The following is a 24,367-nucleotide window of genomic DNA, read 5'->3' as shown; positions in this document are numbered from 1 at the left end:
AACTAGATAAATCAAAACACAAAATAAGAGGAAATTGAATACTAGAAAAGCTTGGTATAGTAGATCTTTGGAGAAAATTGAATGGAGACAAAAAGAAGTACACTTCTCAGAAGTTCATGGAACTTATATAAAAACTGACCATATATTAGGACATAAACACTTCAAAATCAAATGCAGAAAGGTAGAAATAGTAAATACATTTTTTTCAGATCATGATGCAATAAAAATTTCATTCAATTAAAAGGCCAGGGAAAATAGACCAAAAAGTAATTGGAAACTAAATAATAAAAAATGAATTGGTGAAATAGTCATAGACACGATAATTTCATCCAAGAGAATCTATGAGACAACATATCAAAATTTGTGGGATGCAGCCAGGGTAATAAGGGGAAATTTTATATCTCTAGATGTTTATTTGCATAAAATAAAGAGATCAATGAATTGGGCTTGCAACTAAAAAAGCTAGAAAAAGAACAAATTAAAAACTCCCAATCAAACACCAAACTTGAAATTCTAAAAATAAAAGATAAATAAAATTAAAAGAAAAAAAACTATTAATAAGACTAAGAGTTGGTTTTATGAAAAAACAAGATAAACCTTTAGTTAATTTGATTAGAAAAAGGTAAGAGAAAATCAAATTGTTAATCTCAAAAATTAAAAAACTTTCCACCAATGAAGAGGAAATTAGAGCAATAATTAGGAGTTATTTTGCCCAACTTTATGCCATTAAATTGACAACCTAAGTGAAATGGAGGAATATCTACAAAAATATAGATTGCCCAGATTAACAGAAGAGGAAATACATTACTAAAATACTCTCATTTTAGAAAAAAGAAATAGAACAAGGTATTGATCAACTCCCTAAGAAAAAATCCCCAAGACCAGCTGGATTTACATTTGAATTGTACCAAACATTTAAAGAATAATTAACTCTAATACCATATAAACTATTTGAAAAAATAGGGAATGAAGGACTCCTACAAAATTCCTTTCATGACACAGACATGGTCCTGATACCTAAACCAGGTAGGACAAAAACAAGAAAATTATAGACCAATTTCCCTAATGAATATTGGTGCAAAAATCTTAAAATATCAAAAGAGATTATAGAAAATCATCCCCAGGATAATACACCAAAACTCCTAAGGTATTTTACAGCCTTAAAAAAAACCCAAAATTCATCTGTAAGAACAAAAGATCAAGAATTTCAAGGGAATTAATGGAAAGAAAAGCAAATGAAGGTGGCCTAGCTGTACCAGATCTAAAACTATATTATAAAGCAGAAGCCATCAAAACCATTTGGTATGAGCTAAGAAATAGAGCTAGTTGATCAGTAGAATAGGTTAGGTTCACAGAACAAAATAGTCAATGACTATAGCAATCTAGTATTTGACAAACCCAAAGACCCCAGATTTGGGATAAGAATTCACTATTTGACAAAAACTTCTGGGAAAATTGGAAACTAGAATGACAGAAAGTAGACATTGATCCACACTGAACACTGTGTACCAAGATAAGGTCGAAATGGGTTCATGATCTAAATAAGGATATTATAAACAAATTAGAAGAACATAGGATAGTTTACCTCTCAGATTTGTGGAGGAGGAAGGAATTTGAAAAGAACTAAAAGGAACTAAGAACTAAAAAAAAAAACTAGAGATCATTTATTGATCACAAAATAATTTTGATTATATTAAGTTAAAAAGTTTTTGTACTAACAAAACTAATGTAGACAACATTAGAAGGGAAGCAATAAGTTGGGAAAACATTTTTACATCCAAAGGATCTGATGATAAAGGCTTCATTTCTAAAATATCATAGAGAATTGATTCAAATTAGTTCAAGCCATTCTCCAATTGATAAATGGCCAAAGGATATGAACAGACAATTTTCAAATGAAGAAATTAAAGCTATTTGTAGTCATATGAAAAGGTGCTCTAAATCACTATTGATCAGAGAAATGCAAATTAAGACAACTCTGAAATATTACTATACACTTGTCAGATTGGCTAAAATGATAGGAAACAATAATGACCAATGTTGGAGGGCGTATGGGAAAACTGGGACACTGATACATTGTTGGTGGAGCAATCTGAAACTACGCTCAAAAAGTTATCAAAATGTGCCTACCCTTTGATCCAGCAGTGTTTCTACTGAGATATCCCAAAGAAATCTTAAAGAAGGGAAAGATACCCATATGTGTAAATATGTTTGTGGAACCCTTTTTTGTAGTGGCAAGAAACTGGAAACTGAGTGGATGCCCATCAACTAGGAGAATGGCTGAATAAATGATGGTATATGAATGTTATGGAATACTATTGTTCTGTAAGAAATGACCAGCAGGGTGATTTCAGAGAGGTTTGAAGAGTATACATGAATTGATGCTAAGTGAAATGAGCAGAATCAGGAAATAATTATACATAGCAGCATATACATCGATCAATTCTGATGGCCATGGCTCTCTTCAACAATGAGATGATTCAAACGAGTGTTACTTGTTCAGTGATGAAGAGAGGACCACCCAGAGGACCGTGGGAACTTAGTGTGGACAACAACATAGCATTCTCACTCTTTTGTTGTTTGCATTTTTGTTTTCTTTCTCAGTTTTTTTCTTTTTAATCTGATTTTTCTTGTACAGCAAGATAATTATATAAATATGTATACATATATTGGATTTAATATATATTTTAACATATTTAATATGTATTGAACTACCTGCTAGGGGAAGAGGTGGAGTAAAGGAGGGGAAATTTTGGAACAAAAGATTTTGCAAAGGTCAGTGTTGAAAAATTACCCATGCATATATTTTGTAAATAAAAAAGCTTTAATTTAAAAAAAATCAGTCAAACAAAACTAAAAAATGAAAGAAAGAAAGAAGGAAGGAAGGAAGGAAGGAAGGAAGGAAGGAAGGAAGGAAGGAAGGAAGGAAGGAAGGAAGGAAGGAAGGAGGAAGGGGGAGGGAAGGAAGAAGGAAGGGAGGAAGGGAAGGAAGGAAAGAAAGAAAGAAAAAGAAAGAAAGAAAGAAAGAAAGAAAGAAAGAAAGAAAGAAAGAAAGAAAGAAAGAAAGAAAGAAAGAAAGAAAGAAAGAAAGAAAGAAAGAAAGAAAGAAAGAAAGAAAGAAAGAAAGAAAGAAAGAAAGAAAGAAAGAAAGAAAGGAAAGAAGAAAATGAAATACCTCACTGACCTGCAAAATAGATCTAGGAGAGGCAAGGAATTATTGGACTTCCACAGAACCCAGACAAGAAATCATCAAGGAAACCTATCCTGATATCCTGGAACCAAAGAGTAAAATAGCCATTAAAAGAATTCACTGTTCACCTTCTGAAAGAGACCCAAGAAATATTGTAGCTAAATTCCAGAATTATCAGATAAAGGAGAAAATACTGCAAGCAGCCAGAAAGAATTCAGATATCAAAGAGCCACAAGCAGGATTACCTACAACCTTGCATCTTCCACTTTAAAGGATTGAAGGGCCTGGAATATGATATTCCTAATGGCAAAGGAGCTTGGACAGCAGCCAAAAAATCAACTACCTAGAAAAATTAAACATTATCTTACAGGGGACAATAGATGTTTAATGAAATGAGGGATTTTCTCTTATTTTTTATGAAAAGACCAGAGCTGAACATAAAATTTAATCTTCAAATATAGAACCTTAAGAGAAGCAAAAAAGGGAAAAGGGGAAGGAAAAAAAAAACTATGTTTCTTAAAGATTAAAATATTTATATTTCTATATGGAAAGATGAAATGTGTAGCTCTTGAAAGTGTATCTTTGTTAGGGGTATACTTAAAGAGTGTAGATATAATTTGACTTTATTGTGAGGTTATTTTAAATAACAGGAATGGAAAAGGTATTATACAGGAAGAAAAGGAAAGAGTAGGTAAAATGGACTAAATTACATCACATGAAGAAGCAAAAAAGACTTATTACAGCTGAAGTAAAGGGAGAGGAATAAGCATTATTTGAACCTTAATCTCATTGGATTTGGCCCAAATAGGGAATAACATACATACTCAGTTTGTTATAGAAAATTTTCTCACCCTACATGGAAGTAGGAGGAGAAAGGCTAAAGGAAAGGGGAAGGCTAATTGAAGGGAGGGCAGAAGTAGAAGAGGAAAAATATAAGAAAGGGAGCAGGGGCTGTAAAAGGGGAGGGCTATGAAGTAGGGGATGGTCAGAAGCAAAACACTGATGAGGAGGGAAAGGGGGGAAAGAAAGAGAAAAGCCTAACTTGGGGAAAATAGGATAGTGGGAAATACAAAGTTAATAATTTTCATTGTAAATGTAAGTGGGTTGAACTCTCCTATAAAATGGAAGGAGATAGAAGATTGGATTAAAAGCCAGAATCCTATGTGTTATTTACAAGAAATGTGTGAAGAAGAGAAATACATGCAGGGTAAAGTTAAAAGGCTGAAATAGAATCTATTATTGCAGCTGAAGTAAAAAAAAAAAAAAAAGCAGAGGTAGCAATCCTGATCTCAGATCAAGCAAAAGCAAAAACAAATCAATTAGACACAAAGAAGGAAATTATATTTCTCTAAAGGGAACCAAATATAGTGAAGTAATATCAATACTAAGCATATGCACCAAATGGTATAGTATTCAAGTGCCTAGAGGATTACTTAAGAGAGTTGCAAGAAGAAATAAGACAACAAAACTATTCTAGTGCGGGATCTCAACTTCCCTCTCCCAGAACTAGATAAATCAAACCACAAAATAAGACAGAAATTCAGGAGGTAGATAGAATTTTAGAAAATTTAGGCATGATAGTTCTTTGAAGAAAGATAAATGGGGCCAGAGAGGAATATACTTTTTTATTGGCAGTATATGGAACCTACACAAAAACTAAGCATATATTAGGGCATAAACCCCTCAAAATCAAATGCAGAAAGGCAGAAATAATATCTTTTTCAGATCATGTTGCAATAAAAATTACCTGTAATAAAGGGCTGAGAAAAAATATACCAAAAATTAATTGGAAACTAATTTCATCCAAGAGTATGACAAGAATGAGGCAATATATCAAAATTTATGGAATATATCCAAAGCAGGTTTTAGGGGAAATATATATCATAATATATATTATGTATATGTTTTATATATATATATATATATATCATTATATATATATATCATAATAATATATATCACAATATAATATATAAGCTCCAAATGAGTTCATGATTTATTAGACATATAAAGAGGCATACTATAAGTAAATTAGAATTACAAAGGATAGTCTATCTCCCAGATCGATGAAGAAGGAATGAATGTGTGCAAAGAAGAATTAAAGTACATTACAAAATGAAAAATGGATGATTTTGATTCCACTAAATTAAAACGTTTTTATACAAACAAAAGGAAGCAGAAAACTGAGAAAAAAATTTATATCCAAGGGTTCTGATAAAGGCCTTATTTCTAATAGAGAGAGAGAAATGACTCTAATTTATAAGAATATAAGCCATTCTCCAACTGATAAATGGTAAAATGACATAGACAATTTTCAGATGAATAAATTACAACCATTTCTTGTCATATGAAAAAAAGCTCTACATCACTTTTGATTAGAGAAATGCAAATTACAACAACTCTGAGGTACTACTATACACCTCTCAGGTTGGCTAAGATGACAGGAAAAGATAATGGTGAATGTTGGAGGGGATGTGAGAAAACTGGGACACTAATACATTGTTGGTGGAACTGTGAACAGAGCCAACCATTCTGAAGAGCAATTGGATACTATGACCAAAGGCTTATAAAACTAGGTATACCTTTTGATCCAGCAGTAACTCTACTGTGTCTGTATCCCAAAGAGATCATAAAAAAGGAAAAAGCACCCACATGTGTAAAAATATTTGTAGCAGCTATTTTTGTAGTGATAACCTAGAAACCAAGTGGATACCCATTAGTTGGGGAATGGCTGAATGATGTTATGGACTATTATTATTTTATAAGAAATGATCTGCAACATAACATAGTTTTTTCACCATTTTTGTTGTTTGCTCTTTTTTTCTTTTTTTTTCTGATTTTTCTTGTGCAGCATGATTGTTGCATATTTGCAACATTGTTGCATTGTTAGCCCTTTGAGTCTCATAGTCTATCTAGCACATGATAAATGTGGAAATATGTATGGGAAAATTGCACACAGTTAACATAGATTGGATTACTTCTGTCAAGGGAAAGGGGTGGAAGGAAAGAGGGAGAAAATTTGGAACACAAGATTTTAGAAGGGTAAATGTTGAATACTATCTTTGCATGTGTTTTGAAAATAAAGTTATTTATTTAGTAGCTGTTGACTACTGGAAAAACAGTCTGATGTGATTAATGAGTGTCTTTTAATGATCTCTCAGAAAAAAAAAAAAAAACCTGAAGAATTAAAAATTGTCAAATGTTATAGTGATTGCTTTAAAAGAGAAACCAGTTGACTATTTAAACTATTGGCCAAATGAGCTAGACTTGAATTCCTGGCAAAAATCTAGAATATATAATTATAGGAATTGTGGGTATATACTTTAAAAGGAAATGCTAACATTAAAAACTAAAATGTCTTGATCAAGAATAAGCAATGCAAGCTAACCCTATTTTCTTTTTTGATAGGTTACTAGCTCATGTTAATGCTATGAAAATAGTATATCTGTATTTCAGCTGAAACTTTTGAAAGTCACTCAGGATACCTGTGTGACAAGATGGAGTGATATCAATGAGAAGACTATAGAGGCAATTGATTTTTGTGCTTCAGTAGGTAGTAATATTATATAACTCAGTACTGTATATCTTTAAAGGAACTAGATGACCATTTTGGTATATTCTTATAGAAGTGATTCTTATCCAATATCTATCAGAATAAATAATTTCTGGATCTCTTTTCTACTTGAAGTTCTATGATTATGCTTTAATTCTTCTCCATTTACTTTGATCATGAGAAAATAAATTTGTGTGGGTTGTGATTCTATCTTAGATAATATCCAGGTGATTTAGGGGATAGAATGCTGTACTTGTATTTGGGAAAAGCTTAGTTCAAATTTTTCCTCAGACATTTATTCATTATATCTGTGAATGTGGGCAAGTCAATTAACTTCTGTCTCTTCCATTTTCCTAATCCATAAAATAGGGGAAATAATAGCATTTACCTCCCAGAATTGTTTCAAGAATAAAATTAGATAATATTTGTAAAAGGCTATATAAATACCAGATATTATTACTGTGTGTAATATGGAGCAAACTTATCCAATAAACATCACAAGTTTAATATTGTAAAGAATTTTATGTTTTTTTTTTAAATAGCCATTATCAATAGAGTATTTACATTTTTAATTTTTCAATTAACTAACTTCATTTATCAGTATATTTTTTTTCTTGCATGAAGAAGCCTATCTGCTTTTCACAAAGTAAATTATTTCAAATGTGTTAGTACTGAGGAGAAAAATGGTCATTTGAATATTATCCTTCACAACTCATTCAATGCCCAACATAATTTTTAGCCTTTTGTTTTTTGAAGAAATTTATTTTTGCATTTTATATTCACTTTCAACTCACAACTGGAAGAATGAAATTTAGATTTCTTCCATGAACTAATCAATTTATTTTAAATTAACTTTTCCCCCAGATACAGTGATTTGTATGTTAATTTGTCTCACTCCTTAATTTTCTGATTGCATTTATATATTCCAATCTAATCCATTTAGGGTTGATTAGATTATTTTTCTCCTTTTCACTGATATTGTTAACACTACCCAGTTTTGCATGGTTATATTTGTTCTTCCAGCTCATTAATAAAAAAGTCTAGTGTAGGATTTTGCTGGACATTTATTCACAGCTGTTCAGAGTTTGTATGTTGCCTTCCCATAATTTCCTTTCTTCCTTCTCTTTCTATAAATTTCTCATAATATCCAAAACTTTTTGAAATATCTTCTATATTTATTAGGTTTTAAGATTAAAGGAATTCAAGCCTCAAAAACACATGTGTCTTATCCCTCTAAAAAGGCTTAATCTAATTCCTATTAAGCCATACTGCTGCAGAAGAACCTCAGATCCAGCCTTGAATGATGCTGAATAAATTAAAAAAAAAAAAGTTTTCAAGGATTGAGCTCATATACTCTTTCAATAGCCTGTTCAATTCTTTATTGACCTGTAATTACCTTAAATCTTTATTTCTAGGTTACTACTACTACTCTTTCTATTTTTAATCAAAATGGAGGCAGTTTAGTGACTATCCTCCACTTAAGTCTTTTTTGGTTGGGTTTTGTGTGTGTGTGTGTGTGTATGTGTGTGTGTGTTCCATTTTTTAAAATTTTATTTAAAAAAATAAACAGAATTAAAAAAAAAAACAGAAAAAGAATACAAAACAAAATGAAACCAAAGAGAATATTCTCATTTCTTATAATCTGTTTTGTTATTTCTTAGTCTCTCATAGCTTCTGGCTTTGCCAAATTCTAAATTAAAAAAAAATTATCTATCTCCTTTTTGTAATTGGTTAACTTTTTCCCATAATTTTCTTAGGTGGTTTTTATTTATTTATTTTAAGTTTTTCCTCAGTGTCTCTCATGTGATTTTTTAAAATTCTTTTTTGACTTCTTCTATAAATTCTCTCTGAACAGGGAGACACTTAACATTACTCTTTGGAGTAGAAGCTTTTTTTTTTTTTTTTTTTTTTTTTCCCCTTCTGATTCCTTCCTCCTCTGCAGATGAACCCTGTTCTTTCTGTTCCCATAGTAGATTTCTATGGTGTGGTTCTTTCTTTTTAGCCATTTCATTTTTTAAAAATGAAGACGTGTTAGTGTAAGCACCTCTGATTGTGGGGTGGAGGAATGGTGTCTCTAACTTCCCTTTCAGCTCTCCACTCAGACCAGGAACCCCACACCAAGAGCTCCACCCTCTCACAAAGTGCCCACAGCCAGCAAGTCCTTACCCTGCTGCTTCTACACTTAACAGATACTGATAGCTTCTTGCTCAGAGCTGTGTCTCTGCATCTGGGCCTGGCGTTCCCAAACAGCTGATGTTCACCTCAGTCTTCCTGGATTCACACCTGGACTTTACAAAGAGGCCAAAATCTCTGTGGTTCTTGCTGAGACTCCAGCCACACCCAACTTGCCCCAGAGCTCCCCACTTGGTGTTTCTGTGGAGCTATCCCGAGGTGTTTGCACTTCATAAGGCTAATGGGGGCCTAGGATCTTTCTTCAGATTTTATTGGGTTGTACCCGGAAGAGCCTTTGTTCTGCCCCAAATCATCTTGATTTTTCACTAGTCTGTTTGCCCTGAAGCATAAATGTGTTCTACTTGTGGGGGAAATCTGGAGAGTTTGAAATTTACTAGCTTAATCTGCCATCTTTCCAGAATTCTCCCTAATTAATTCTTTACCTCCTTCATTTATGTACTCTCATTTATTTGTCCAAAGAATAAGCATCTGTTGTGCCCTTATTGCTTATCTAAAATTTTGTAAAATTCTCATGGAATATAAAAGAAATGGAAGTAACTTTAAGGTTTAGAATTAAAATAGAGAGACCAGGCTTGTTTATCAAACCACTGAACATTTGTCATCCCGAAGTTCGTTCTTCTCAGGAACTAAGGCATGTTAAACAACTGCAATTTCATGAACCACATAAAAAAATTCTGTACTCTCTGAATTTTAATGTTTTTGGTGTCTGTCTTGAGAGATGTTTGTTGTTTTTTTTTTCCAATTCTCTAATCTTTCATGATTAAGGAACCTTAAGTGAATTAAGTATATAAGTGTTCTAATGGGTATTTTAGGTAGTAGAGTCTGTAATGATAGTTTAGTCCAAGAAATCACATCACATTACTGCTTTCCCACTGACAAAGTTTAGTCAATCATTTGAAAAAAAATTATTTCAGCCTAGTCTTTAAGCATATAACTAATAATTCATGATCATTCACCACATCTCGCACATTTATAGCCCACAACAAATGTTTATTGAATTAATGACTGGAATGAATTTGCCCCATTATTTTTTTTCAGTTGTATACTTAAATAATTTATTTTATTTTATTTTTAATCCTCAAACTCCCCTATATCCTTCTTATAAAAATTTAGGGACACTATTTTTTCCTTTATATTGAGACATTGTCTTCTCTTCAGAATCCTGAATGCTACCATTTCAGGAGGTGTCATCTCAAACCACTCAACTGTTACCTTTCCAACCAGGCCTTGGTTAAATTCTAAATTAGGTCTCAAATACACATCTGTTCTTAGATTCTCCATTAAATTAGCTAAAAATATAAATGTTAGCAATATGCTGCCATTAGACTCTAAGCAACCTGAATATTTCTATCAAAACTGAAGTCAGAATGGATTAGACTGACCCTTCAGAGCAAAACATTAGGACAGAATAGCATTAGCCAAGTGATCAAAAAGTAGCAGTATTAACCTCAGGATAAAAAGGGAGGAAGGGAAAAAAACAAAAAAACAAAAAAACAAAAAAAAAAAACTAATATATTCCAGACACTGTGCTAAATCTTTTATGATTCATTTAGTCCATACTACAACCCTATGAGATAAGTGCTATTATTGTTCTCATTTTGAGTATAATAATTTGGATTGATGAAACAAATCAAGCAAATAAAGGTTAATTGACTTCTCCAGAGTTATCCAACTAGTAAATTTCTAAGGCCAGATTTGAAATCAGATCTTCCTGCTGTCAGGACCAGGACTAACCACTGTGTCCCTTGGCTCTGTGCCATGTGCTTAGCTCTGTTTGGCAAGCCTGCATCTATTAAAGCTAACCAGAATGGCCAAGATGAAATGACCAAGCCAAGGAAATTGATGCCAGATTTATGACCAGAACTTCCAAGAATAACTGGACTACAAGTGAGAGAATCAAGGAAAAGACTTGAGCATGGTGATGAGGAGAAAAATAAAATAAAGGGGAATAAAAGGAAGAGCCAGGTTTGTTTTCACAAATTACAAGACAAGAGTCCAGGAACCAGGGCACAAGATCATCACAAGCCCTGAAGTGTGTGACTGAATGTTAAAGAACTCAGCTATGGAACTGGCTGCATATTTTGTTTGCCTACCAAGGGGCTAAACTGGAAGCAACAGCTCGGGGCTAACTAGGTCTGGCAAGGAGAGCTGGACGAAGTAGAAGCAAAATGCTGGCCACTTCTTAGAGGCTTCATCCAAAATGTATATGGTCCAGATGCCCAGGATGAACATTGTTCCTAGTGTTTATGATTATAACCACCTTCACAGATGCTCTCTTTTTTGTTTGTTTATTCACCGCTAAACAATTTGAGTTAGGCAATAATAGCATGTTCTTATGCGTCTTTTTGTGCAATTTAAAGTGCTTGCGTTGCTACATCTTTGTGGAGCAGGTAGTACAAGATTTTATTCTGGAGAGATGGCCTAATTAAGTGAAAAGAGAGCTAGACCTAGAGGCAATAAAAAGTTGGGCTCAAATACTGCTTCTGACACATCCTAGCCATGGAATCATCTGCCTCTCTAAGCCTCAGTAAAAAGGTAATAGAACTTTCCTCACAAGATTGTTGGAGGACAATAAACTCTTAAACATTAGAGAAATGGTAATGACTATTATTTCCATTTTTTATATGAGGTCATTAGACTTGTGCATGATCTCACAGCCAGTAAAGGTGATAGCTGGAACTTAAACATGGAGCTCAGCATTGGTTCTCAGATATAAAATTGCTTTTGAAAGCAAATCACATGGAAATTTCTTTAATTTTCAGCTTAGTTCATGATCCCTTGTGTTTTTCTTGTTGTTTCTTGGCAAAGATGATTTGCCATTTCCTTCATTACTTTATTTTAGGGGTGAAGGAAATAAGGCAAACAGGGTTAAGTGACTTGCCCAGGGTCACACAGCTAATATCTGAGGCCAGATGTGATTTTAGGAACATGAGTCTTCTTGACTCTTGGCCTGCCATCTATACATTGTATCACCTAGCTCTCCTGGTAATTCCTAGATTCCTTTTATTTTAATATTGGATGCTAATCAATTCAACACATGCTTATCTCACTCTCTTATAACTACTTTCCTATAATATGCTTCCTGAAATGGTTTCATATCACAAGGAATTATCTTTAACTAGGAAGGTCTGCTGCTTTGTATGTTTTCACATTGAAAACAAAGAGGCTTTTGCCTATGTTTTGTCAAGTGATGATTTTTTAAAGCCTCCCTAATTTGATGAATTCACTCATTCATCTTTTAGATCAATTTTTATGAGTTCAATTTCTTGGCCATTTGCAATTATTATGAAATAAGTTTACCTCTAGGCTCTCATGATGCATTTTAAAAGGATTCTTTATCTAATTCTCCGCCAAGTTATAATAAAGCTAGCATGTTTCTATTGGGTTTTTCCTTTTGCATTGCCTTGGCCACTTGATTCAATGTCTTTTTTTCGGAGTGAAATTAAAACTGAAATCGAAAGCAGCAAGCTTCCATTATGTGAGGCGACAGCAGGTAACTTCATGCCATTTGGCTCATTAAGTTTTGTTAAGTGATAGATCTAGGAGAACTCTCAAAGGCAGTAAATAAATGATGTCCCAAAAGTCTTAAGCTTTGATAACATAAAACTGTGCTAAGACTTTGGAACAACTTGTACTAGCAAAATTATTGTCTTAAAGTAAATACAGAACTGTTTTCAAAGCTAGGGACACCTGGGTTTAAGTCCTAAAACATACTATGTGACCCTGGACCAATTGTGGAAGCTGTCTCCATTCTGTCTAGGCAACTGTCTAAGACTGAGTTTCAGAGAAGGTACCAACCAAAATTAGAAGAATCCATTTGGCAGTTCCCTATATAAATGATATAGGTCAATTTCCTAGCCCTTTTTAGTTTTCAACATGCTTTCATCTACAATTTAATTTAAATCCCAACTCTCAGCATTTCTATAAATTTCTGTACCTTACAGAAAGGTAATATGTATGTATACACACACACACACACACACACACACACACACACACACACACACACACATTTTCTAGGTGAGAAACCTGAGGTATAAAATTAGATATTTTGTCTAGTCACATGGTAAAAGGCAGTGATGGGATTGTAACATACTGTCTGTTGTTTAGTCCAGTAATGAATGCCAATCTTTCTTATATTCACTCAACACATAGAGATGTAACCAAATTATAACCTAAAACAAAATTGTCTGTTTGATTGTCAGGGATTACAAAGAGATGAACTGCCTAGAAACTGGAAGATACAATTGTGCACCTTTTATTGCCAGGCCCTTAAAGAAGTATGGTAGCAGCATGGTTAAGAGAGGCTCTCTCTGTTAACCTTAAAATAGGAACAGAATGTCATCAGATCCTAGGAAGGATATTTTTATTGTCTTTCTAATATCCATTTTCTTTGATAAAAGGGACTGATCATCATGAAATGAATTTGATCCTGCAGCTATACTTTGCTCTCTTTTGCTCTATAACTTATTTTTTCAGGAGAAAAAGGGAATCTTAGTCTTTGAGGTGGAAGGAATCTTAGAATTCATGTTAACAAAATACCGACTTGTAGTTGGATTAGCAACAATACTTCTGTCAAAGGTCAACCAGCCTTGGGTTGTCTTTTGTGGTGATCTGAACACTATCCTTTCCTTAGAATAGTTTAAGAACATATTAGCCTTTTAATAGCCACATGAGACTTGTATTTTACATCATAGCTCTGGAGCTAGAATGTGCAAAGAGTTTATTTGGTCTAACCCCTTTGTTGCAGTTGTAGCTGTTACTGCTGCTGCTGCTGTTTACACCTGAAAAGACTGAGAATAAGAGTTAAATGATTTGCCCAGGATAAAAGTTAGTTAGTGTATGAGGCTAGAATTAAGACCACATTTTCCTGATTCTTAAGTCAGATGTTTTATGTATAATGCAATGTCCCCTCTCAAGATTTCCTGCCTTGCCAATGTCACTGAAGTGGGATTTCATCTTAAATTCTCAGATTCCAGAGCAAGTGCTCTCTTTGAATCACCTTTCTAGCATATGGCATTTAATGTAGGGCTAGACTATCGGACTTAGAGGCAGAAAGACTGGGGACAAACTTTGATTCAGTCAATAAAATCTAAAAGTAGCATACCTAAGATCAGTTCTTTCACTTGCAAAATTAGAACGAAAAGGGGCTGGATGTGATGACCCTTCCAGACCTAAATCTGTCATACCATGAAAACTTTCAGCTCTTTTTCACACTTTCTACTGCAAAACCAGGCCTTCCACATTTACAGTTTATGGCATTTTTAAACCTTTTATTATAAAAGCAAATCAACTAAAAATCTCACTTCTATATCGTAGAAGAGACTGCCTCCATGACATAGAAATGATACAGAAAGAAAGTCCTATTTATCACAATATAGTAATAATTGATCTTGCTACCTCTTTTACCTGATGAATATACTATGTAACATTTCACCTTTCTATGACTCCTTGATCATTTCTTTTAAGCTGAAAATTCTATCTATTTTTCTCAGTTTACTTATACTTCCCTTGACAAAACAACTACCTATATTTGGAGTACAGATGATAAGTTGGTCATATAACAGTCTTTTCATGGACAATGGTAATGAAAGCTAAATGCCTTTGAAGCATATAAAAATGTTCTTCAGCAGAATCACATTGAATTACCTTGTTCATCTCTGCATCTTCCTCAAACCCTTTTTTATGACCCCAAAATAGCTCAGAAGTCCATTTTTTAAGTTTGAGTAAGAGATAGAACAGGGACTTTGGACTTGGCACCAGGTTGAAGGGAACAGGAAGTGTTCGTCCCTCTTCGAAGTAGGAAAACCAAAGTTTAGCCCTTGCAAACTTCCATTCCACATCAGCATCATCCTATAAAACACAATGTAGTTTTGCAAGTTTTACTTACACAATCATTAAGACATTTCCACCAAGAATTTACATTTGGACTATCACTTGCAACCACTTGCAAAATAAACAAAATGGGAGAAGGCACTTCTTGCTTTCTTAAAAAATATTGAAAAAAAAGAATTTTATATTTCTAAAGAATTTGTATGATTATGTATTAATTTTTAGCCTTTCATTTTTATAAACATAAAAAGAGCATTTTTCTAGACCTTTTTAACTGGAACACATGAACAATATTGGAGAAATACCATGTCATCTTTAAGATCTGAAGGTGTTAGAGGGAAGACCTTTAGTTTCTATCTCTTAATCATGGCATCTTATATAAAATATATGGCCAACCATCATGAAATATTATTTTAAAATAATTAAAGAATTCCAAAACTACACTTCCAGTACAAAAATAAATCCCTAAACAGCACTATAATGTTTTGTGGTACCAAAATAGCTATGCAATCATAGGTAGTTTAAATAATATATCCTCCCTTTTTTTGCCTCCATATTCAAACTTTTTCTAACTCCTGTACAGTCTGATTATAGTATTTCTTTCATCCATCATATCCTGAATAGACTATTGAAGTAACCTTTTCAGAAAATTTGGTTCCTTTACTCAAATATGTCTAATATAGCACTGTCACGTTATCTTACTAATACACATCTCTGATCATATTATTCCACTACTGAAAAACCTTAATGCCCCCCATTACCTACTGAATAATGACTAAACTCATTATCTTAACATTCAAAGCCACCTACAATTTGCCTCCAGACTACCTTTCAAGCACTGCCTCCCATTATTTTCTTTCTCACACTCTCTAATTTTGCTAAATGGAACTCTTTGCTATTGCCTGAATTTCCCCATCTTTCATGACTCCCCTTTGTATGTGAGATGCAATAACTACCATCTACCTGTTGGGAGACTAATTACCCTTCAAGACCTAATGAAAATGCCACCTTCTTCATAATTATCCTCATTCTGCAACTCTTAATAATATTTTATTTGTATTTGTATCATAAAAAATTGTGTTAATGTCTTCTCCCACTAGATTGTTGGTTCCTTGAGAACTGGGACTATTTGTCATACTTATCTTTGTTTCACTCTCCACAAGAAAACCCAGTGCCATGCTGATAGGTACTTATTAAATGTTTGTTGAACCAAATATAATTAAACAACAGAAATGAGGCAAAGCATATCTATCTTCTTTAACTCTTCCTTCCCCACTCTCTTATTTTGCATAGCTGTTAATCAAACAGGGTTCATGGTTCTAATCAGTCAAAATATCAAATAATTTAAACAAATCCAAAGGAGAAATTATATTATTTTTACCTTTTTTGATTGGTGATTCAGTAAAGATTTTTTTTAATCAAAGTGATTAGTATATTTAAACACCAGTTTAATTAAAAGGAAAATTGAGTCTTCTAGTGATAATTTTACCTCAATTTCCTGGAATGAGTTGTTGATCATTGCTATGAGCATATTTAGCAAAACAATAACCATGGTCACATTATAGACTCCATAAAGAACATAACCAGTATTCTCAATGAATTTGTGGTTAGAGTTTATGACAACGGATTTCACTTCAGAGAGTCCAAATATAGCCCAGAACAATGTCTTAAAGCTTTCTTCAACTCTGAAAAAGAAATAAAAATAAAAATCACTATAGACAAGAACAACTTTCAAGATATCACAAGCAGTTACTAATAGTTGTCCATTGATAATAGTTGAATGATATAAGTGCATACTTCTAATTGTATACAACAAACTTTGAAGTACTTTTTTTTGCCAGACCCTATTATAGGTCTTGAGCAAATGCAATATACTCTGACATCAAGGAGCTTACATTCCACTGGATAAATACAACATGTACATGGAGAAATAAATATAAATTCTATTTGAAATAATGTCAAGGAGAGCGCACTCTCAACTGGGGATGGGAATTAGGAAAAAAAAAAACACAACTTATTGTGGGAGGCAGTACCTGAGCTGTGCTTTGAACAAATTTAGAAATTTGACTTGGGAAAGTTACAGAATGAGTGCAATCCAGATGTGGGGAATTCATCTATGCAAAGTTGGGGCAGAGAGAGATATTAATAATCAGTTCAATTGAAAAAGAGAGTATATAAAACACAGAATAATATGGAATAAGATTGGAAAAGTAAGTGGAAGCCATAATGTGGATGGTTTTAAATGCTACTTTGAGGATTTTGTATTTTCTTCTAGAGGAAGATTCATTAATTTTGTGGAACCATGTTTTTATCTTTGTACCCATTGGGTGATTTTGTATTTAGGAGGTACTTGAAAATGTATTATTGAATTGATTATAGTTAGAAAATCTGCCTTCTAAAGTCAGGAATTATATGAGAAAAATTACAAAACACTTGCCAAAAAAATAAAGTCAGATTTAAATAATTGGAAAGACATTCAGTGCTCTTGGATAGGCCGAGCGAATATAATAAAGATGACAATACTCCCCAAACTAATCTATTTATTTAGTGCTATACCAATCAGGCTCCCAAGAAACTATTTTAATGACCTAGAAAAAATAACAACAAAATTCATATGGAAGAATAAAAGGTCGAGAATTGCAAGGGAACTAATGAAAAAAAACTCAGAGGAAGGTGGTCTAAGTGTACCTGATCTAAAGCTATATTATATAGCAGCAGTCACCAAAACCATTTGGTATTGGCTAAGAAATAGACCGGTAGATCAGTGGAACAGATTAGATACCAAGGACAAAAAAGGGTACATCTATAGCAATCTAATCTTTGACAAACCCAAAGATACCAACATTACGGACAAAAATTCATTATTCGGAAAAAACTGTTGGGAAAACTGGAAATTAGTATGGCAGAAATTAGATATGGATCCACACTTAACACCATATACCAAGATAAGATCAAAATGGGTCCATGATTTAGGCATAAAGAATGAGATCATAAATAGATTAGAGGAACAGAGAATAGTCTACCTCTCAGACCTGTGGAGGAGGAAGGAATTTATGACCAGAGGAGAATTAGAGATCATTATTGACCACAAAAAAGAAGATTTTGATTACATCAAACTAAAAAGTTTCTGTACAAACAATACTAATGCAAACAAGATTAGAAGGGAAGTAACAAATTGGGAAAATATTTTTAAAAGGAAAGGTTCTGACAAAGGTCTCATTTCCAAAATATATAGAGAACTGACCCTGATTTATAGGAAACCAAACCATTCTCCAATTGATAAATGGTCGAGGGATATGAACAGACAATTCTCAGATGATGAAATTGAAACTATTTCCACTCATATGAAAGAGTGTTCCAAATCACGACTGATCAGAGAAATGCAAATTAAGACAACTCTGAGATACCACTACACACCTGTCAGATTGGCTAAGATGACAGGAACAAATAATGATGAATGTTGGAGGGGATATGGGAAAACTGGGACACTGATACATTGTTGGTGGAGTTGTGAAAGAATCCAGACCATTCTGGAGAGCAATTTGGAATTATGCCCAAAAAGTTATCAAACTGTGCATACCCTTTGACCCAGCATTGCTGTTATTGGGATTATATCCCAAAGAAATACTAAAGAGCGGAAAGGGACCTGTATGTGGCAAAATGTTGTAGCTAGAAACTGGAAGTTGAATGGATGTCCATCAATTGGAGAATGGTTGGGTAAATTGTGGTATATGAAGGTTATGGAATATTATTGCTCTGTAAGAAATGACCAGCAGGAGGAATACAGAGAGGCTTGGAGAGACTTAAATCAACTGTTGCTGAGTGAAATGAGCAGAACCAGAAGATCACTATACATTTCAACAACAATGCTGTATGAGGATGTATTCCGATGGAAGTGGAAATCTTCAACATAAAGAAGATCCAATTCACTTCCAGTTGATCAGTGATGGACAGAGGTAGCTACACCCAGAGAAGGAACACTGGGAAGTGAATGTAAATTGTTAGCACTACTGTCTATCTACCCAGGTTACTTATACCTTCGGAAGCTAATAATTAATCTGCAACAAGAAAATGGTATTTATACACATATATTGTATCTAGGTTATATTGTAACACATGTAAAATGTATGGGATTACCTGTCATCAGGGGGAGGGATTGGAGGTAGGGAGGGGATAATTTGGAAAAATGAATAAAAAAAAATTTTAAAAAATTAAAAAAAAAGAAAATCTGCCTTCTTATTTTTGCTCCTTGGCAGTATCCTTAAGATAGATTTAACTTAAACAATTTTGATACTATTTCATAATCACAAATATTAACATTTTGATACCTGTCCAATAGTCATACTAGAATAAGTTTTGTGTCTTCAATACACTTACCAAGCTAGTGAAGCCTATGAACCCTTCTCAGTTATTTTTTTAATTAACAAAGTAATACTAAATTTTAGTTAGAGATTTGTGAAAGTAAAGGAATAATTTCTTTCCATACAAGTTTATAGCTCCCCTGAAATCTACCCAAGGAATTCTTAGGGGTTCTATGAAATCCAAGTTAAGGACCCTGCACTGAACAATGACTTTCCTATAAGTTTGGGGGTTCCCTTTCAGATTAAATTTACATACTCACATACAATCACCTCAAGCAGAATTGATTATAAGAAAAATGTCAGAGAAGATTAATGAAGCCCCTGAACTGTGTTTGAGGATTGAAATGTTTTGGCTAAAAGTAGTAGCTAAAGTTAATTTTGTCTATATTAATTCACCTAGTTACCACAGGGTATTTTTTCCTAACAAAGAAATATTTAGTCTATACTTTTTGATTTTCATTGTTAAATCTAACATGAAATTTAAATAATTTATTAAGATAAATTATTTAATTAAAATTATTTATTTATTTATTATTTTTTAAAAATAAAAATGATTTGTTTTAACCATTACTACAATTATTTTATTCTTTCATTAAAGTTTTTCTAATGTTTCATTATGATACGAATGCTCTTAGAAGCAATGCCAAATCCCTACTAACCTGGAAGGATTTTGAATATAAATCTGCTGTTAGATTGTATGTCTCTCACCAAAGACCAGGTTCCCTATTCTGAATTGGGCTCAGATATTTATTTATTTATTTTTGATATAACAACCATGAATAGCATTTACTATAGCAAGGGAGGACTATTAATGGCCCACATCAATACAGAAGTCATCAACTATGATAGAATCATCAATATTTAAGTGTGTTACTTTTATCAGGTACAAATACTCTCTTACTCCTTGCTTACTAGTGGGTAATCTCAGTGAAGAACAGAATTATTAACTCTACAAACTCTCAAATGAGATCAGTGGTTTTTATCCTATGTATCAATTTAAAATTAGAGTATGTGAGAGATGGAAGAAACTTCAAAGATTATCTTATCCAAACCTCTCTTTCCACAGCTGAAGAAACAGGAAAGTAGAGAAGTTGGTTTTGTCAACATTTTTATCACTATATTTATTGGCTAATTGAACAAATAATTACTAAAACATATCTTTAAATTAGGATCACAGGATTAAAGACTTAAAGATTGAAGGAATCTTGGAAATCATTAAGCCCAATTAATTCATTTTAGTGATTCGAAGAAACTAATACCAGAGAATTGTGCAGGGTCACATATAACTACTAAGTATCTGAAGTAGGATTTGAACCCTAAATCTTCTGATCATAAGTTTAATTCTTTGTCTATTACACCATACAATGAAACAAACAGACCAAAAAAAAAAAAAAAAAACTCAAGCAAAAAAATCCCACAGTCCTGTAGTACTTACGTTGTGAAGGCTTCATTTTGCTTTGCTCCATAGTAATAGGAGTAGAGGTTAAACATCCCTATCATGAAAGCCACAAATACCATGATGAATATAACCATGAATTTGAAGATGTCTTTTACAGTTCTTCCCAAGGATATTTGTAGAGGCCCAAAGCTTTCATTAGCTGGTAAGATGTAGGCAATTCTAGAGAAACTTAAAACTACAGCAATGGCATATAGGCCTTCAGATATGATTTGAGGATCAGATGGGTCCCATTTTATCCTGGCTAGGAAAAGAACAATAGTTTTGATGAATATATTGAAGTTGTTTAAATGAGCCTACCCCGTCTCTTTTCCTCTTTGAGATGTATGTGTGTGGAGGGGGGGGGTGGAGAGAATCAAAGAGACAGAGAGAGACAGACAGAAAGACAGAGATATTAGACAAATATAGCAGAATCCTACCTCATTTTAATTTGGGATCAAGGTCCAAAATAGAAAACATGCACCTCAATGGGAAGAAATGAGGTAGGAGTGATATGTAATGGTTCAAATGGATAATGTTTTACACAGTGAATTTATTGCCTTGTCCTGCCCAATTTCTTAACTCTTCTGCTGTGAATAATAATAATAATAATATAATTTCTATATCACTATATTCTTTGCAAAGCATTTTCTTCACAATAAATTTGTGATTTAGATAGTTCAAGTGTCATTATCATCATTTCACAGATGGGAAAACTTGGGCCACATGTGGTTAAATGACTTGGTGAAGGCTACAAAGTTAGTAAATGGCAAAGTCAGTAATTGTAGAACTAGTAGTTACATTAAAATTCATCTAATTCAACTTCTATCTGAAACATGAACTCCTTCTACAATATCCCCAATCAATGAGAAATCATTCAGCATTCACTGGAAGACAAGCATTAAGGCATTCATCTGTATATGAACAATTCATTCTATTATTTGTCAGCTCTAATTAGTAAGAAACTCTCTTAATTTTGAGGCAAAAATTCTATTTCCTTTGACTTATGACCATTAAATCCTAATTTTTCATTCTGGGGCCAAATAGAATATAATTTTTTTTTCATATAGCAATACTTCAAATACTTGAAGATCACAATCAAATGTTCCCTTCATCAAAGGAAACATCCCTAGTTCCTTCAATATAATCTCATATATTGTGATTTTTAGTTTCCTCTTTATTATTATCATTATGAATGAAGAAGTTGTAATAGAGGACCCAATCACAGAGGACCCTTCCAGCTTTTAAATCTATGAGCCTGTGTTCCCATCATTCTGGCCACCCTTCTTTACACCATTCGTCATTGTTTTTCTCCAAAAATTTGATGCTCTGAACTAAACATGTCATTCCCTATGGTCTGATTAGAGCAGATTACATAAGAGCCAAGCACATGTGAGGCACCATACTTTTAATCCGGAAGACTAAGATCATATTAACTTTTTGATTGTCGAATCACATCTGTGTCATATTGATGTTGCAGTCCATGAAAAGTGATAACTTTTTTTTTTAAAGGAATGAATATTTAGCCTTTTCTTTTTCTTATATCTTGACAATTTATTTTTGGGAGGTCTCAGTTTAGGGCCTTACATGTGTTTCCATTAAACTTTATTTTATTAGTTTTACTCCATCATTCCAACCTTGTGAGATGTTTGGATCTTGATTGTGTCATCTACTTTATCATCTTTTTTCATCTTTTTGTCAGCTTGATAAGTATTCTAGCAACAGGGTTTTTTAGCTAAGTAATGAATAAAAAGTCTCTATGGCTAACTTTATAAATATGTCTTCCTAGGTTGACAATAATATAGGTGTCTGGCTTTGTCATAGTGGCTGCCAGAGAGTAATACATCTTGCTACATTTTAGTTCTTTTTGACTTCTCAGCATTTTCTTTCCAATCAAGAGTCCAAATCACTTCCTACTTAGTTCTTCCTGACTTAAAGCCTGCGCTCTCACCCTGTTATGTCCAGATTTAATAACAACATGGAAAGGATGAACAATATGTTAGGACAATCTATTCTGCTTCCTTGAATTCCAGAAAGGTTTTTCTTTAGAGTACTTATGAAGCTATTATATAACAACATCCCATTCAATCGGCATAATATAACTGTAATAATTATTGACTTTACATCACACACTAAACATAAGAATTCTAGATTTAGAGTTGCAAGAGACAAAAATTCCCTCACTGGTATCCATTGTGATTAAAAATTATCTTCATCTGAATCCAAAACACATCAACCTGATCTTCCAACTTAAGAAGATCAAGTAAGTCTGCCAAAATATTTTTGCATTTTCCTCAAAACAAAACAAAACAAAACAAAATCTTCAAAACTACTAAGTATGGCCCCTAGTTCACAGAGAAAAGTTTTATCTAAAAATCCTGACTATAGTTCTTTTCCCATTATCTATTGCATTACTCAGATTGCTTAAAAGCTTATACTTTCATATATCAACTGAATATCACTTCACACTTTACTAGCAAAGACCTCCTTTGACCAAGTTTCTGTTCCTCTTTCTTCAATGTATTAACAAATCAAACCAGAGTATAATGTCTGATAAATCTTTAAATTTAAGGCCAGAAAACCAATCTTGGCAATTATGCCCTCTCTGTGGGACCCCCAAAAACATCCCACTAAAAGCTCTTTTGTTATAACTCTACCATACAAAAGATGGAAGTGGTTTCAGAAGGCAATGATTTTTTATGTAGTTTTTTTTTTTCCTGGATTTGAAAGCTTCTTTCAATCTAAGAATCCCATTTACTTCATTTCTGCTCCTACAGTTTGTCTATCTTATCTTCCCTTCTGTGTAAAATCTTTGGCTCTACCACTAGGGAGTGTGTGTGTGTGTGGGGGGGGGTGAAATGATCACTTTTCTGTGTGTGTGATAGGAAATCTATCCTCCTATGAACTAGTGATCCCTCCATTTGATCTGAAGAGTTATTTTTTGCTTCCAACTTGGGAGGGATAAGAGTTAAGGGAATAGAAGAAACCACATAGTGGAACTCTTCTGTATCTTTTATAACATTCTTATACACTCTTGGCTATCTAGACATGTAATCTATCATATATTCCTTTTCTATTAGATTCAATGTCCTTTATCCAATTAGCCGCCAAATGATATCCTCCTTTTTATCAAGGGTATATAAAGCCTTAAGCAACACTCGATCCAGTTAGTTCCCACTCTAACACTCACAGCAGCAGTAAATAACAGACAAGTGGCCAAGAATGGAGAAGATTATAGGGAATTGAACCCTTAGAAAAAATTTTGGACAAGGCATTTGATCAAGTAAGAGTAAGAGATGAGGGAAATATAACCAAAAGTTTTGCGCGTGTGTGTATGTGTGTGTGTGTGTGTGTGTGTGTGTGTGTTTTGTTTGCAAAGAAAAGCTTCCTAATAAATTAGAGCTATCTAAAAGGGACATAGGTAGGCTAACTTGAGAGATCAGCTACTCTTCATCAGGAATCTTCAAACAAACTCTTGGTGACCATTTACTCAAATATGTTATAGAGGGAATTATTGATCAAGTTTGCATGAGGACAGCCAGGGGGCATAGTAGATAGAGTGCCAGGCCTGGAATCAAGAAGTCTTCTCTTCTGAGTTCAAATTCAACCTTAGACTCTAACTGTGAGACATTGGGAAAGTAACTTAACCCTGTTTATCTTCATTTTCTCATCTGTAAAATGTGCTGGAGAAGGAAATGGCGAACCACATAAGTATCTTTGTGAGGTAAACCCTGAACAGGACCATGAACTAACTGAAAAACAATTGAACAACAAAACTAACTGTATTGGTTTGGCTTTTAGGT

The 24,367-nt window shown here is 33.4% G+C and overlaps 1 protein-coding gene across 3 annotated transcripts in view; it reads right to left on the bottom strand.

Annotated features, from left to right (window-relative positions):
* The window catches only part of TRPC6 (transient receptor potential cation channel subfamily C member 6), a 150,303-nt gene that overhangs the window by 15,354 nt on the left and 110,582 nt on the right, over window positions 1–24,367 (bottom strand). For all 3 annotated transcript variants that reach the window (XM_074304438.1, XM_074304439.1, XM_074304440.1), the window contains 3 exons: window positions 20,565–20,829; window positions 16,258–16,453; window positions 14,586–14,789 (listed from right to left, as the gene is read on the bottom strand). In XM_074304438.1, the coding sequence (XP_074160539.1) occupies window positions 14,586–14,789; window positions 16,258–16,453; window positions 20,565–20,829 (665 nt within the window). The remainder of the gene's footprint in view (window positions 1–14,585; window positions 14,790–16,257; window positions 16,454–20,564; window positions 20,830–24,367) is intronic.

The sequence above is a fragment of the Sminthopsis crassicaudata genome, chromosome 3 (genome assembly GCF_048593235.1).
Source record: "Sminthopsis crassicaudata isolate SCR6 chromosome 3, ASM4859323v1, whole genome shotgun sequence".
Taxonomy (NCBI): domain Eukaryota; kingdom Metazoa; phylum Chordata; class Mammalia; order Dasyuromorphia; family Dasyuridae; genus Sminthopsis; species Sminthopsis crassicaudata.
The sequence above is the reverse complement of the archived record's forward strand: the minus strand, read 5'-3'. Positions and strand labels throughout refer to the sequence as shown.